Genomic DNA, 17,273 nt, shown 5'->3' on the forward strand with positions numbered 1-17,273 from the left:
TTACTTTGTATTTTTGATCAATATGAAAAGCTACACTCAAGCTGTCACTGGTGCAATATCTTTTCAAAAGGTAGACTTTTGTTACTAATTTACTCCTAAACAGTGCAAGTACCTAAAGTGTACATAGTGGTACCTAAATTGTACATACTGTACAAGTACCTTTTGAAAGTGTGCTTTACTGAGAGTGTACAAATAGTGGCTGCTTTTTATTTTTATGACTTGTCAATATATTAAACAGCATATGTCATAATCCTTATTATAGTCCTTATAAGTATCTATTAATTGCTTCTAACAACAAGCCACAGTGGAAAAAAATTAGTGCACCATAAAACAAGGAACACCAATAACACTCATTTGTCATTCACAATAAAGCAAATTAATATAGCAAAAAAATAACAATATAGCCATTATAAAAAGGATAGATTTATTTAGAATTAGTCACATAATTTGCAAAGAGCAATTCTTTGACAATGAATCATCATTTGAAAGGCAGAAATCAATATATATTTACTATATACTTCACAGACACAACACTGACATCAAGAAAAGGAAATAAGGTACATTCAAGGTGTACAAAAACACATGACTGATTAAACTAATTCCAGGTTTTTCAGTTTCAGGTTTGAATCTATATGGTTGCTGGATTTGAGATTCTTTACTGACATGGTTTCAGACCAAAGTAGGTTTTACCTACAGCAAAATAAACAGGTACGATGTTTAAATCTACAGCAGTTCAAGCAATCAGCTCGGTTGTGAATGGAAAGCCTGGTGCATGTCAATGACTTACACTGTACTAGATGATTTAGATTATTTGTGAGGTTAGTTCTACATAACTATATTTAATACCAGTTCCAAAATATAGACATTTGCATTACTTACATGTAAAATGATGCCTGTTTGAACCCAAAACAGCTGAAAAGAACAAAAAACTCTGCATTCACAGGAAATGCCCATTGTTTTTTGTTGTTGATTGCATTTTGCTATAGAAAACCAAAAAACTCTGTCTACAGAAACATTCTTTGGAGACAGTCAGAGAACAGTTAGGAAATATAATTAGCAGTTTAAATTACAGCTAAAATGGATTCTGCTACATATAAAGTGCTTCGGTTTTTATTTCCCTTGCCATCAGGGCTTTTGAAGGGCTTTTTAGCAGTATTGGCTTGTTCCTTTTGCCAAACTGAGATTCAGATTCAAAATGATGTTAAAGAATACTCAAATGTTACGAGCCATACCGTCCCATACTGACTTGCAGAGGTGTGTTCGACAAATCAGAAAGGAAATGGAGAGCGAGAGAAATGGCACTTCATGATGTCACCTCACACCTGACATGGGCTTTGACGATATTCATGGTGCGACTCGGAGGAGAAGGAGGAGGACAAGGGGAAGCTGCATTTAATGTCTCTCGTATCTGGGCCATCTGACTGATTGAAAATGGATTTCTTGGTTTTCCTAGCCCTTTCTCTGGGATGGAGCCAGGGACATGTCCTGGTGTGCTTGTCCAGTGAAGGTGGACCAACCTGGTCATGTCTCTAACTCTGCCCCGGCCAATGGAATGACAAACACCGTGATGTCATCACCTGAGCCAAGTCTCTCATTGGGCAGGCGCCAGCCTCGCTCCTTCAGGACTCCACGCGAGCGCATCAGGAGCTCTTGTGCTGCTAAAGTGTACCTTTAGAAACATGACAGCATTTTAGCATTAAAGCATTCAAGTAAATTAAAAATGACAACGGAGGGCCTTGGTCATGACAAACTGTATACTGACATCTACTGGTGTAACTACTACAACACACCTGATTCAGCAAATTATCAACTTGTTAAACTAACCTAACTAACTGTATAGTTATATATACTTACATTCAAAAGTAAGATTTTTTAAAGAAAATAATACTTTTTATCTATTATGGATGCATTAAATTGATCATAAGTGACAGTAAAGACATTTATAATGTTACACAAGATTCCTATTTCATATAAACTATATATATATATATATATATATATATATATATAAATTTAATAAATGTATGCATTTAGCAGACGTTTTTATCCAAAACAATCGAACCCATAACCTCTACCAGAGTCTCACACACACACACACACACACACACACACACACACACACACACACACACACACACACACTCACACACACACATTCCTGAATAAATAAATATAATTTTATTCATCAAAGAATTCTGAGAATGACATAATGGTTTCCACAATAATATTAAGCAGCACAACTGTTTTCAACATTGATTATAATACATTTTGTTTAGCACAAAAAACGCATATTAGAATGATTTCTGAAGGACTGCATGAAACTCATTCAGATTTGCCATCACTTTAAATTACATTTTAAAATGTTAAATATTAAAATATTATAACAAATATTACATATTATTTTAAACTGCAATAAAACTTGACAATATTACTGTTTTTATTGTATTATGGATCAAATTAAAGCTGTATTGAAAAGCATGAGAGACTTTAAAGACAATAAAAAAAAAATGGTACTTACATTTTATTATTTGCATTTTCAAAGTTTTTGTGAATGTGTGGGTGAAATGTGTGCTGTCCTTTGTGGTAAATAGAACTGATCTCCAGGAGATCTATCTGTGATCAGGTCAGTTATGATGGGAAGATCTAGCACTTACCTCATGGGATCATTGGGCTCACGACCAGACAAGAAAGTCGATACTGCGTCGGCAACATCTCTGTCAGCTGTAACGTCCCATAGTCCATCGCTACCCATGATCAGGACATCATCAGACCCATGTTTGTGCTCAGAGATGTTGTAAACCTTGACCTAAATATGAGAACGATATGTTATCTTGATGCTGTTATGCTTCATATGCCATATATTTATATACAGTATTTTTCGAACTATAAGTCGCACCTGAGTATAAGTCGCATCAGTCAAAAAATACGCCATGATGAGGAAAAAACATATATAAGTCGCACTGGACTATAAGTCACATTTATTTAGAACCAAGAGAAAACATTACCGTCTACAGCCACGAGAGGGCGCTCTATGTCTTCAGTGTAGACTGCAGGAGCACTGAGCGGCATATGGCGCCCTCTTGCGGCTGTAGACGGTAATGTTTTCTCTTGGTTCATTTCTCTCGGTTCATGTCAAATTATTTTAAGTCTCACCTGACTATAAGTCGCAGGACCAGCCAAACTATGAAAAAAGTGCGACTTAAAGTCCGGAAAATACGGTATATACAAAAACTGGTTTGAAATAACATGAAACATTTTGGGTAAACTGTCCATTTAAATCAAGAAGTGACTCAATAACTAGTAGCTAAACGGCTATTTGAATGTGTAAATAAATGACCTTGAGTACAAATATCCAATAATACAGTATACTCACTTCTGGGCAGCAGGATAGGAAAGGTTTGATATGAATGTTGGAGTTGTATACTTTCAAGTCGTGATCCCCTAAACCACGCGTTACTCCAATAGTAGCCATGACTCGAGCCTGAGAACACAAAAAACACACTCACAGCTGGAGATTTATGTGCTGTTATTTTCTATTCATACAAACTTTATCAAACGAGACATTATTCTGGCCTACAACTGGCAGAACATTTTAGCAATTTAACAATTCCCATTTGCAACACCTCACTACTCCGGCTTTGTAATAAATAGCTGTGAAAACTGCAGGAAAATAGCTCCAGACAACTTTATTAGATTATATTTTAGGTCTGTAACAAATGTTACCATTATGCAGCTTCAAATAAAATCCACAGCACCTGGGCTTTTTGAAATTAAAAAGAAGCAGAATTATTCACTTACCTTTTTCCCCTCCCCATAAATCAGCGGGAACTTGAGATCGTCTTCTACAATTGTCTTATATGCCCTGAAATAATAACAGGTAATGGTTATGAATGCAATAAAACCTTGAAGACTTAAAGGAACACTCCACTTTACAAAAAAATAAAAAATAATAGGCTCATTTTCCAAGTCCCCTAGAGTTAAACAGTTGAGTTTTGCCATTTTCGAATCCATTCAGTCGATCTCCGGGTCTTGCGGTAGCACTTTTAGCTTAGCTTAGCATAGATCATTGAATCTGATTAGACCATTAGCATCTCGCTCAAAAATTACCAAAAAGTTTCTATATTTTTCCTATTTAAAATTTAACTCTTCTGAAGTTACATCATGTACTAAGACAGACTGAAATATATATATATATATATATGTATGTGTGTGTGTGTGTGTGTGTGTGTAAATAAAAGAACAATTTATGTAATAAAATTAAGCCTGCTTTAGTTCATCAAATTCAGAATTACCAGCCAGTCATTGTGTGGTCTCTAAATAGCATCTTCTTGCCGAGTTCATTGTGTTGGATACGTCTGGGGAATTCAATATATGTAAACTCATTCCCAAGCAGCTCCGGTTTGAGGAAGCCCTAGACAAAAACAGCACAAATGCGATGGATGTGTAACAGAATTGAAGATCTAATAGAAATGGAGCATGAACAGGATTTGGAATGGAATGGAAATGATATTAGGACAATAACACCAGATGACGCACCAGGTACTGTAGCCGTTGTCTTTCACTTTCTGGTGTGAATTCCGTGGACATTGGGATGACCTCATTGTTTCGGACAATTATAGCTCTGTGGGAAAATAACATTGGGAAGTTTACAAGCATTTCTAAGCAATTTATAAAATACTCGATGATATTGGAAATAGCAAGTTATATATACAGTACCTCCTGCAAATTTTTTCTCATTTATTGATAAAATCCCCTAGATTATCATTATTGCTAACTGTCACAGTAATTGAGTAACTTAGCCAACATCTTTGCAAAATTAACATGGAAAATACTGCTGCAATAACAGTAAAGCAGAAAAAGTATCGTCTCCTTAGAGACATATTAATGTCATCTTTTCATTTCAAGCAACAACAATTTCCTCCATATTTCATTAGATAGAAATATCAGTGTTTTCTGAGGCAAATTTAACACTGTCTAATGTCCTTTTATAACAAAAATACATCACACTCATTAAACTTTTATGATTTGCAAGTTCACAGTCTTAAATGTGCATCTTGGCAAGATTAGGATCGACATTCAGCCTCATTTATTTTGTATAATAAGCTTTTTGATGCACATTCCTTTCTTTTATCTAAAATATGAAGAGCTCTTAGATTGCTAATATAACATGCACATTTATTCACTGTATCTTTTAAGTCCTCCTACCTGCTGTCTCCAGCGTTTGCTACATAGAGTTTCCCCAACAAGTGAATTGCGATCAAGGAACAACAGCCACCGGAGATGCTGAAAGATTCCTTCTCCTTTTCTATCAGGTCATCCTATAGAGTGGGACACAGACACAGATTCAGTTTTCTCTTCTCTTTGCATCTGCACAACAGTCTGTAACATCACAAAATGAATTCTGTGTTTAATGCCCAGTCTTGACGTTTAAACATCTGTGCCAACAAATAAAATAACACATTAATATATCACTGTTCAACTGGACAAATAAATAAAACATATGTAGCTTTTTTATTCATGTTTAAAATGTATACAGTATACAAATAATACAATAATAACTTTAAATTGCAATTTTAAAAACACACAAGAAACATGACATGCTTTAGCAAGGGGTGTCTTAAAATTCTGTTGAATGTTCATTGGCTGCTCGCAAATGTAAAGTAGCCAATAGAATTTTTGAGCAAAGGGATAAATTGTTTTAAATATCCATCAGTTTAAACTATGATTCACTTTTACATTTACATTTGTCTTTTTGAATACATTGACTATTTATTTGATTTTTTAATGATACACAATGCATTATAAAGGTTGCACTTTCAAATTCTATATCAATTTATTATTTGTTACATCTAGTAACATCTAAACATGAATTAAATAATTTGTTTCAAATATCAGTTTACTTTTGTATTTTTGAATAAACTGATAATTTCTTTATTTTATTTTCAATTTGCACACCTAGTCCTTCATAAGAAAGTCCACAGGCATATCTTATGATTCAGAGTTCTCACCATCTGTCTGAAGGCGGTCTCTATGATCCCCATCACCAGGCTCTCCACACTGATGTCTTTCTCCATGTGGAACCGCGGCTCATCCAGGAGCCCATCTTGCTCCTCTCCATCTAAGCAGGCTCCTTTCTTCGCCTCAGCCTGGAAGGGACTCCCGTTCTTAGCCAGACAGATAGGTGGAGGGCTGTTTTGATTTTCCAGAAGATGAGCCACATCACAAAGCCGATCGCGGATGATACGTTGCAGAAGTTTGGATGCCATGAGAGCAGCACCAGATCCGGCGTGCCCATCAAACACTCCCCAGAAGTGCATGGGAATGCCTGTGGTGTCCTGAAGAGATGAGAAAGAGGACAAGATGTGTAACTTCTGCACCATTAGCAGCATGAAACAGAACTGCAAAAAACAATAACTTTTTATCCCTCCTGTACACTATGTTCACAATGTTCAAATAAACAGGTCTTATAAACTGTCTTATATAATACACTCAATTGGATACGTTGATTGATGTATTATTTATTTGTTTGTTTTTTAGTAACAATTTATATAAACTATATAAAATACAATATATATAAAATTTACTGAAATTATATAAATTATTAAATAAGTAAATATATGTACATTTAAAAATACATAACATTTATAAATAAGTATAAATAAAATTGGGTGTATTCTTTTAAATAATTGATTATTTAAAGAGTTTATTTAGAATTTATTTATTTGTTTGTTAGAATAATTGATTATTATTAGTAATTATAATATATATAATTTAACACATAAAATATACAATATATATATATATATTTAAATATAATATAATGATATATAAAGAAATAATGTACATTAAAAAAATCTAAAATATACATAATTTTTTTATTTATTTATTGAGAATTACTTTTGAAAAGATGTGTTTTATATTTATGCTCTTTAAGATGCTTCATAATGTTTTATTTACAGTTTCTACCAGTAGAGGCTAATTGGCTCATGCTAACTAGCTGAACATTGACCTCTTGCTTCAAACAAACAGAGTAAAGTTTAGAAAGAGCCACAAAACCACAATATTTACACTCTTTGGGAGCTCAATCCTTAGTGACTCACTTTTTTATTATTATACGTTTCCTCTTTAATAATTTGCCATTCCAAAATGTAGTAGTTTTAAATAAAGCAATCACATTTGCAAATTAGTCTGGGACACAGATCAGTAATACAATATAGAACATTTTCAACAGAAAACTTCTGACACAATAGACCAGTCAATATCAAGTATTTCAGAGCGCAATATAAGATGGCACAATAACATGTAAAGTCTTTTCAAAACCACAGGGGGGCATCTAGACCCATTGCATAGATTTTCTAGAACTACCCTCCAATCTCAATTTCTTGTCTTTACTTGTTGATGAGATTAACTCCGAGAGCTTACACTTTCTCAGTCATGTCAGATCAGCAGCCAGCTGGGAAGGCTGTAGCTGGATCTCTGATTCTAAAGAGCAAGACGTCCAACTCCAGTGAATACATGGCCTTGCTATCTTTTTATCTGCCTGTTTGTCTGTATATAGACTCTTGCGGACAGGCAGCACAGCAGATGATGGGATGATGTAATTGATTTAGAGCAGTTGAGAGGGGTATTAAGTGGGGAAGCGCAACGCCATATGATGCAAGCAGAAGAGAAGTGAGAGGTCAGCGTCCTGGTTAACAAACTCTTGTGAGTAAACACTGCTGGAGATTAACAGTCCATTTGATCATTTTCATCCAGGATAGGTGAAAACACTACCTAGACCTCATCACATGATCAAAACTCTCACACGGAAAAAAAGAAGTTTCACTTCAACATGCTTGCTGAGACACAAAGGCTTTTGAATGTCAGCTTGCATTGGAAACTTCAGCTTCATTTATATAATTTTAGATCTGCGATTATGCAGTGAAGCACACAGTGCTGTTCTATATTTTGATTTGGTTTTGAATAACTGAGTTTGGCAAGATAGCTCTGAGCAGTGTACTAACAGAGAACCAGAACAAGTTTATTGGTAGACTGGTGCATTTCAGATGACACACTACCAGCTTTGGTAGGCACCTGCTCTATTTCTGACTTCAAAAGGTAGTCAGTCAGTACACTTGTTGAAAGCTATTTTACCTTTCATAAAGATCACCAAGGGGGTTGGTTCAGAACTGAATTTTGGTAAATTTCAAGAACTTCATTGTTCTGTAATGTAGTTTCAAAATGGCAGGCTTTCCAGTTATATCTGGATTTTCTTTCAATTTAGATTAGATTTGATCAACAGATGCCTGAGCTCAATGAGATCTCTAGGATCAGTTCAGTGCTCCATCAGTAAGCTAAATCTTTCATAATCTTACCTGAGACCAGTTTTATCCAGTTCAATTGATCCACAACAGTTCCATAAATATTGATACCAAGAACTGAATCACAGTGAAGAGCCCTTCACTATTGATTTGAAAATATTTGAATATTTTCATGCAACCAACAGTCTACATCCTGCATTGGTCATTTTAGGATGCTGTGTCAAAGACTTACTTACCCCACCGTCCTCCACTAACATGGAGCAGCGCTGCTGCTTACTACTCATCTTCCTGATATACAGCAGCTCACAGGAAGCCTGGTCTTCATTCAGCATGCTCTTCCCAGCATTTATCACCCTGAAAGAGAGACCAAAACACTTATTTAAAAAGAATTGAAATATTATCACAATAAAAAAGAAATCTATTTTAATATATTTTAAAATGTAATTTATTTCTAGGATGCAAAGCTGAATTTTCAGCATCATTACTCCAGTGTTTAATGTCACATGGTCCTTCAGATATCATTCTAATATGCTGAATTGCTCCAAACTATTTATCAATGTTGAAAAAATGCAGAAACCATTCTTTGATTAATAGGAAGTTCAAAACAACAGTATTTATCACACATACACACACGTAAATATATATATATATATATATATATATATATATATATTTTTTTTTTTTTTTTTTTATTATACTGTTTAAATACTTATCTTTAAGCAGTTTAAATAATGCTGTATGGAGCTTTAAATTGTCAAGGATTTATTTTACAAGAGAGGGAAAAGAGTATCTCGGAATGACACAGTAATCTGATCCGCCAAGCAGAGCTGGTCTGCAAACCTGATCCATATATGAAAGCATACAGTGAGAGATTAATGGAGTTTAGAGTGTAAAAGAACAAATGATGTCAAAAGGATCATGATCAGTGCTACACTGCAATACTGCACAGTATAGTCTCATAATTTGTAGTATAAAGAGTGTATGTCTTTAATGATGAGAAAAACATGTAAAGTTTTCCTCATCAGATGCAACATGCAAGCACACAAAAAGTTGTTTGTGTGAATGGTTTGACAGAGACCAGGTAATGTACAATGCAGTGAGTGACACAATGACCTTCGCTGTTTGCTGCAACCATGCGTCAAAAATAAACAGCTAAACAATTCCATTATGATAGGGACACAATTTATAGTTTATAATATTTATACACTAGCAGGTTCTGTGTTCTATTAGTAATTTGTATAACTATGTACACACACACACACACACACACACACATACACAAACACACACACACACACACACATAAGCCCTTGTCTGTCTTTGCAGGTGCAACTAATTGTGTTCACTTAAAATAACTTTCAGATATGACATCTATTATGCAGCTGAATAACATTTCTAGTATGACGGCAGTCTCACATGGAGAGAAACATAAAGCCATTATTTCCTAAATCTGGATTATAAAAAGCCATTTTCTTCCTAATCTGCTGAGAGCAGAAAGATGCTTCAGAGACCACAGCCATGACCCAGCAGCCCTCACCAGATATTTAGAAATGTTAGGGCTTTCTCTTCAAAAGTTTGTGACTATTACTCAATATTTTTTCTACAAATGGTTCACTAAGCAGTTCAAAAGTCCAGACTGATTATTTAAGCTCTGGCCATGGAAAATAATCAAAAGCGTTACCAGAAAGCAAGCCAGTCTTGGGAACACAACAGTACTTGTATCAAATAATTCAACATATCAACTAAATTAAAAATGTAAATGATTTTTAAAACGTTATAGCCACAATCAGCATAATTGTAATGTATAAACATAAATTTTTTGTAAAGCTGCTTTGAAACAATGTTTCGTGAAAAGTGCTTTACAAATAAATGTGAACTGAATTATGCTACACATTAGACTCAGCTGACAAAGTCCCACTATGAGCTCTTCTCAAAAGAGGAAGTCTCTCCTTGCAGCAAGTTCCTTCCTCTGAAGTCACTTTACTTCTGTCAGGTCAGGTTTCAAAACAGTACAATTTCTTTAAATGAAAGTAACACTTAAAATGGAACATTATGATTTTGAAGTGACACAACCGTACATGTACTACAAAGGAAGCAGAACTAAAGTCATGTGGAAAATACAGAGTGCAATGAGGTAAAGTCACAAAACTGAACCCTTTTGTAGCCTGTTGTGTTCCTACAGACCAAAAATTCACAACTAGGGTTTCCTGTCTCGGGTGACTTTGGTTAACTGACAATGGTTTGTCAGCCTTTAGAAGAGCAGTCAGTATTCATCATGTTAAGACACTTTTCTGAAGGATCCCCTTTTCTTACATTAAAAAAGAGGGGCTAAAGTCTATTTTTAATAATGTTCTTGATCATGTCAGCATGATGGTAAGTTTGTGTAGCACACTTTTAGTGCAAACTATTTTGTTTACCTGTCACAATCAGAAAAAAAAGGTTAGCATGAGCCAGTAAACCTACTGGTGGACAGAAAGAACAGACGGCTATTCAAAATGAGTTGTATATTGAAAAAAATATATAATATATATATATATATATATATATATATATATATATATATATATATATATATATATATCTTTATTAATGGTGGGCATAGATAAATTTTTTTAATCTAGATTAATCTCACTGTGATCTTGAAATTAATCTAGATTAAAATGGCTCATTCGAAATTCTGCCGAAGGCATTCAGAATATGTGTTACCCAAATAAAATTGACAAACAGTAAGTCTTTGAGAATGGGTTTATCAAGCTAGGTGGTACATTAGAAAAGGGGCTCATCTCCTGTTTCCAAAATGCATCACAAAATGCTTGAAAAAGCTGTAAACTAATTCTACATTGCACAAGGTGCAAACAACCTTACGCCTGTTTCACACCAATGTTTACGTTTTTTTCAAGTTTGTAGGTGTCAAAGTACAGAAACCAAATAATTAAATGTAAAATAGCACTGGATAGTCTTCAATGTAAAAATGAAATATACAATCAAACCTACATTTATTCAGACACCTTCAACATTTCTCACATTATTACAGTTTTGCTATATATATCAAAAATAATAATAATTTTTGGTTTGACTGTTAAAACTACAAATTCAGTCAACAGCAGTGAGTGATTTTCTTTCATTTTCTAGGATTAAAATTACAGCAGCCAGTAGCTAAATTAGGCGCGGTCCCTTTAAGAGACCATGAACGCATCCAATATAATACACATCCCATTTTTTCCCTCAACTGTTTACTTTCACTTAAGAAATAACGGCCATTTTTTTTTCGAGCATAATTTCCAAGGTGGATATTTTGACATATTTTGTATGTATTTGTCGGCACAAGAGCAAAATTAAGCAAATTCGATGTTCAAGTGCTTTGAGACGCCTTTCTCTTTGCAGAAGACAGCTCGGTACAGTGTCGCTGTCCATGATACGCGTCTCTCTCTCTCTCTCGTGCGCGCCGAATACAGCGCACGAGTAACAGCTACTCTGTTCAGCTTTTCCACGTCTTGTGTTTGGATGCTTTAATGTTTAAATCGACAACCGGTAAGGCGTAAAAACATGTGAAAAAGATAAGCTTTCGTGACGATGCGCAGCAGTGGCCCGTCAACTGTCCTGAGCATCTTTTTAGGCTGGCCTCAGCGAGTCGGTTATATAAAATATCAAGGTGAAAGTCATAATAGCTTGCTTAGTATAGACCCAGCTCCCAACCCAACTTTGAGAATAGATTAACGGCGATATTTTTTTTATCGCCCGATAAGAGTCTCGCGTTAATGCAGCACGTTAACGCCGTTAACGGCCCACCACTAATATATATATATATGTGTGTGTGTGTGTGTGTGTGTTTTTAATGGCATTTAAAAAACCAAAGCTGGAATAGTGTGTAAATTCCAAATTAGATCAAAATAATGTTTGACATCATTGGACTGACACTTTCAGAAGAGCATCAATAAAGCAATGCATTTTCAGGCATATACACCACATATGTAAACATGTCTTCATTTAAAGACATTCAAAAGTCCATTTTATCAGTCCTAGATTTATAAAAATGTACCCCAAGTTATCATAATCTATGTCAACACAGGAAATGAAAACTATCCTTCCTCATGCGATAAAAGCGGCTATAGAGTATTCTTAATCAAAACCAATAACCACTTTCAGTGACTTTATAAAAGAAAATTACTATTTGCGTTGTATAATAGTGTATAGTTTTATCTTCACATTGCTGTGAGCTCAGGAGAGGGATGCAGCTTTAATATAACTCGAAACCTGATGAGCAATTCTTCACCTCCACCCACTGTGTTTAAGAATAGAGAATAAATGAAAACCTATTTATGGCACTGTGTATCTTGAATTGTGCCTGCTGACTTTAAAAAATCCAAAAACCAAAGAAATAAAAGAGTATTCCATTATTTAGCTGATTAATATTGTTTGCACTGACCCATCCTTCAATAGCCACACACAAATTTGCCATGCAAACTGTTCAGCTCAAACTGAAATGATTTTTGAAGGTATTCTTTAATACAAAAAAATGCATGATTTCAAAACTGACTAGGTTTCACTATACAAAATAGTCAATGCACAGTGTCAGCATGCTAAATAAAGCAATGTTGCTAAAGATATCAAGACTGAAACATGAAAGGGGAAAAACAATCTACATAAACTAGTCTAACTCACTAATTGACTAGTTGTTGGGTGACTGAATCCCCAAAGAGAACCAGAGAATCTAATTTACATTTAGTGACAAGAACTCATCTATTGTGGCGTGGGTGCTCGCTGGATCTGTTTAACTTTGCCAACTTGGCAACACCATGTTCATAGAAAGCCAGTCTCCTGGAGACACAGCGGATGATTCAGCAATATCCTATAAAGAATAAGTGTGTGTGTGTGGGATTAAGAGTAAAAAACAGGAATTGAGCGATCTGAGTAGTCTAGGTCCGGGTAATTTGAAGCTCACATTATGTCTTTAAAAGTACAGTAAGTGATTTTTGAGAAATGCTGTTTAAAGTGGATCGGACCATGCATCAAAACACACTTCTAGCTGATCACCAGTAAGGGGCATGTCCACTCATGATAGGGCAGATAAAGGTGTGATCTTTTTGGGTAGGGGTGTGTTTCTATTTTGCGATTTCAAATATCAACAGCATTTCTCAAAAATCACTTACTGCACCTTTAAGATTCTGTCAGACTATAAAAGGGATGGTTTGCTTTCATACACAAACCTGTATGAATTTCTTTCTTTTCGGTAACTGAATAGGACAAATTTGTAAGGAATTTAGCTGTCTGCAATTACAATGAAACTTCACAAAAGTACAAAAGCTGTATAAAGGTATTATAAAATATTATTGTGTGCTGTAGTCTTATTTAGTCTTATGAAGCCTCACAATAGCATGTGTGAGAGAAACAGATAATTAATTAATTGTTTGGCATATTCTGAATCCAAAGAATCTGTTGATTCAGTTAATAAAACCATTCTGAATGATTCATTTATGAATCTAAACGATCTGAAACTCAATTCCTGACTCAGTGACATCTGGTTAACATTATCAATAGACTTTAGCCAGTATGGCGCAATATTAAAATTTTTGACAGTTTCGAAAATTGGGTGTTCTTAAAATTACATGATCTAGGACCTTTATATAGTGCGTGCTAGGGCTGCACGATATTGGGAAAAAATTACATTGCGATATTTTATTTATTCACCGATATATTTTGCGATATGAAATCTAATGAAATTTTTTCTTACAAACAAAAATGGGGTGAGCACACTTACAGTTAATGAATAATGGATCAACTACGACAGCCTACATCCCACATCCTGCGATGTGACTATCGTGGATTCGTACTTCGCAATATCGATGCTTAAACGACTCAACGTGCAGCATGCCATTGTAAAAAATGCCTCACAGCCACATTTTCATCCATATTAAATTCAATAATGCATTTAACCTGATGAAAGTCTATGAAGACTGTATTCTAGTGTATTTGGTCTGTCTTCAAACCATATCGAACAAGATATATATAGAACACTTCCATGGTACTTTTATGGTGCTTTTACTTCTGGAAGCTTTAGTTCTCAAATAATTTGAATTGCATGGAAAACAGCAAGTATACAGTCTTCTTGTGTTTTTCTAGTTGCATATTTTATTCTGAAATGCATCATATTAGAACTAAAAGTGACTGTGAAGATGTTCACAGATGACGGAGCTAAAACCTTTTGTTTATAACTTTACTTTTGTTTGCTAGCATGTGTATGTGAGCACATACCCAATCTACCAGCTACAAAGTCTGTTTGTTTCGACACTTGAGAGAATGCACTCAGTTTCAATTGCTGTCATCACACGGCCTCAAACAAAGATCTCCTCTTGTACTGTGGTTAATAATAGATTAAATAACCAGAGGCTAACCAGGCTAATTTCAGTATCAGGGTCTGTTCTCACTCAGTCTCTTTTTCTTCATCTAGCTCTTCCTCACACTGGGCTCAGAGAAGGTCTATGTCGCATAAATATTAAAAATTTCCCAAACAACCTAGCTTTATCTTCATTAATATGATGGGACGATATTACTCAAAGACTGCGTCATCATCCTGGCTTTGATCTTGGCCACTGTCTGTAAGTATGGCCTTGATCTTCACTCAACAGATCATGCTGAAACTCAGGGATCTTATTCCTTATGACCATGACTTTTCCTGTTGCTGGTATTTACTGCATAAAAATAATAATAATAATCTTTTGAGAATACAACTTGAGTCCTTTATCACCCATTATTCACCTGTATCAATGTGACGTTACTGAAATATTTTTGCTTACATCTTAAATAAATAGTTATTATTAATTATTAATATATAATAAAAAATGTATTGCTAAATATTATATTGTTAAAGAGACTGAAATAAATCTAAAACGTACTGTACAATCTTATTACGTTGTTATTATTATATTAAGTTGATACTATATAACAAACTTAAGCATACAGTACATCTACGTAGCATTCACAATCACTTATTTCGATCAACATCAGTTTGCTTCCACCAAATGTTCTTTACGATTTACGATTTTCTTAGTTGGGAAATCAAAATAATAGTAATAAGAATATTATTACTATTATTTTGATTTCCCAACTAAGAAAATCGTAAATCCTTAGCTTTTCCTTGGTAATGATACCATTAAGTTCACTTTACTCCTACATGACTCGATTGCACCAATAATACAGGGCTTTAGCACATAAAGTGCATCACTGGAACCTGGGACAATGTTTCCATTTGTCTCCCTCTGAGCATAACTAGAGTAATACACAATGACATTTTCAAGATTTTTTAGACTCGTGTAGGCCTGGAAATCAGGCATTTGCAGGTTTTTCAAACTGTATGTTGTCTCAGCTGCACAAGCAATGGGAACGCACTGTACTGTGATACACTGTACCTCCTCCTGTACTGTGGTAAAGATACATTCAACGAGTGCTACAGTATCCTACGCATAAACTATGTGTATGACCTGACACGTGCCCCATTTCCATGTTTAAAATGTAATGATTAGCTCAGTAAACTGTAAGCTACGTCATCAGTGCAGGTATAACGCATTCCAGGGAAAACTGACTCTAGAGGGTTTGGAGGAGGAGGATGATGAGCTATTGCCCTTGGTTAGGTGTGACATATAACCTTCCACGCCAATGACGTCACTCCAACCGTACCAGTTCAACCAACAATTCATTTATTATGCGCATCTAAGACAAAAATACACAACTCACTCCGCGTAACCCGTTCGCCAGGGCAGCCTGCTGTCTCTCTTGAGCGTGATGACCGGTCTGGTCGCGTGCTCGGTGGAGTACTGCAGCAGCTCCGGTGTCAGGTCCAGAAACTCGGGTCGGCTGTACGGGAAGCGCGGCGGCAGCCCGTCCGTGCCGCCGTTCTGCGCGGATCCGTGCTGCTGCGGATGATGGTGGTGGCCGTGCGGGATCATTCCGCCCACCAGCGAGGACATGGCATTTTTAACTTTGCTTATCATCGCAATGAAATATATGACATCAGCGGCGCGCGAGCAACGGTAATCCTAACGATATAACGCTATACGAGCCACGCAGCAAAAACAAAACGCACAAAAGCAGTTCAGTCGCGATGCAGGAAGCGATTGACCCCATGTGACGATTTGACAGAGAATGTTTTCCTCATCGAAAAAATCGTCTCCCTGCAGAGTGTGTTTCATCACCCGAGAGGCTTATATCCGCCTATAGCACTCTCAGCCGACCAGCCAGTGAACGCACACAGTGGCCACAGAATTATACGATGAATTCAGGGGGGGGACTATTTTTTTTATTTTAAGGAATTAATATTTTCAATGAAATTAATAATATTATTATTAATAATAATAATAATAGTAATAATAAGGGTTTATCTACCAATTTTGTTATTAGCGCAGTATAAATTAATAATTTAAAACAATATATTTTTTTCATTAATACATTTTGAAAATTGCATTAATGAAAACATGCACCATAACAACGATGTTTTTGCATGTTTTCATTAATGTCATTTTATTTTATTAATGATACAAACATAATATACGTACAATACAAATGTTTTTATTAATATTTATATTAATAATATTTTCGTATTTATGACTTATGGAATTTCTTAATTAAAGTTTTGTTTTATATTTCAATTAGAATAATAATAATAATAATAAAAATAAATAAATATAAGGTTAATTTCAAGACGAAATCTGTCAAGGTTCTCCAAGTTGTCATTAGCACTGTAAAAATTAATAATTTAAAACATAAAAAAAAATCAACATTTTTGTTATTGTAATATACATATATAATAATATACTTACATTTATTGGAATAAATATACCTATACAGTATATATATATATATATATATATATATATATATATATATATATATATATATATATATATATATATATATATATATATATATATATATATATATATATATACATTTTACTTACAATGGAAGTGGCTGTTTACT

At 34.8% G+C, this 17,273-nt stretch overlaps 1 protein-coding gene across 1 annotated transcript; it reads right to left on the bottom strand.

Moving 5' to 3' along the window:
• Window positions 1–405: 405 nt before the first annotated feature.
• Window positions 406–16,532, bottom strand: LOC128015912 (protein phosphatase 1H-like). The gene is made up of 10 exons (XM_052600158.1): window positions 16,032–16,532; window positions 8,537–8,654; window positions 6,009–6,335; window positions 5,206–5,318; window positions 4,537–4,621; window positions 4,293–4,411; window positions 3,799–3,862; window positions 3,374–3,481; window positions 2,655–2,806; window positions 406–1,669 (listed from the first exon to the last, which is right to left on the bottom strand). Exons 1-10 carry the CDS (start codon window positions 16,286–16,288, stop codon window positions 1,522–1,524), a joined length of 1,491 nt encoding a protein of 496 aa, XP_052456118.1. The 5' UTR covers window positions 16,289–16,532; the 3' UTR covers window positions 406–1,521.
• Between the last annotated feature and the right edge of the window lie 741 nt (window positions 16,533–17,273).

Source organism: Carassius gibelio, chromosome A6 (genome assembly GCF_023724105.1).
Source record: "Carassius gibelio isolate Cgi1373 ecotype wild population from Czech Republic chromosome A6, carGib1.2-hapl.c, whole genome shotgun sequence".
NCBI classification, from domain to species: Eukaryota; Metazoa; Chordata; class Actinopteri; order Cypriniformes; family Cyprinidae; genus Carassius; species Carassius gibelio.

Bases quoted from the DNA above. Each gene is read 5' to 3' on its own strand.
- LOC128015912 (XM_052600158.1), bottom strand. From the start codon at position 16,288: ATGATAAGCAAAGTTAAAAATGCCATGTCCTCGCTGGTGGGCGGAATG. The intron at 6,336-8,536 runs GTAAGTAAGTCT...TCATCTCTTCAG, and splicing joins TGTTAGTGGAGGACGGTGGG to GACACCACAGGCATTCCCAT. The intron at 4,412-4,536 runs GTGCGTCATCTG...GTTTTTGTCTAG, and splicing joins GACAACGGCTACAGTACCTG to GGCTTCCTCAAACCGGAGCT.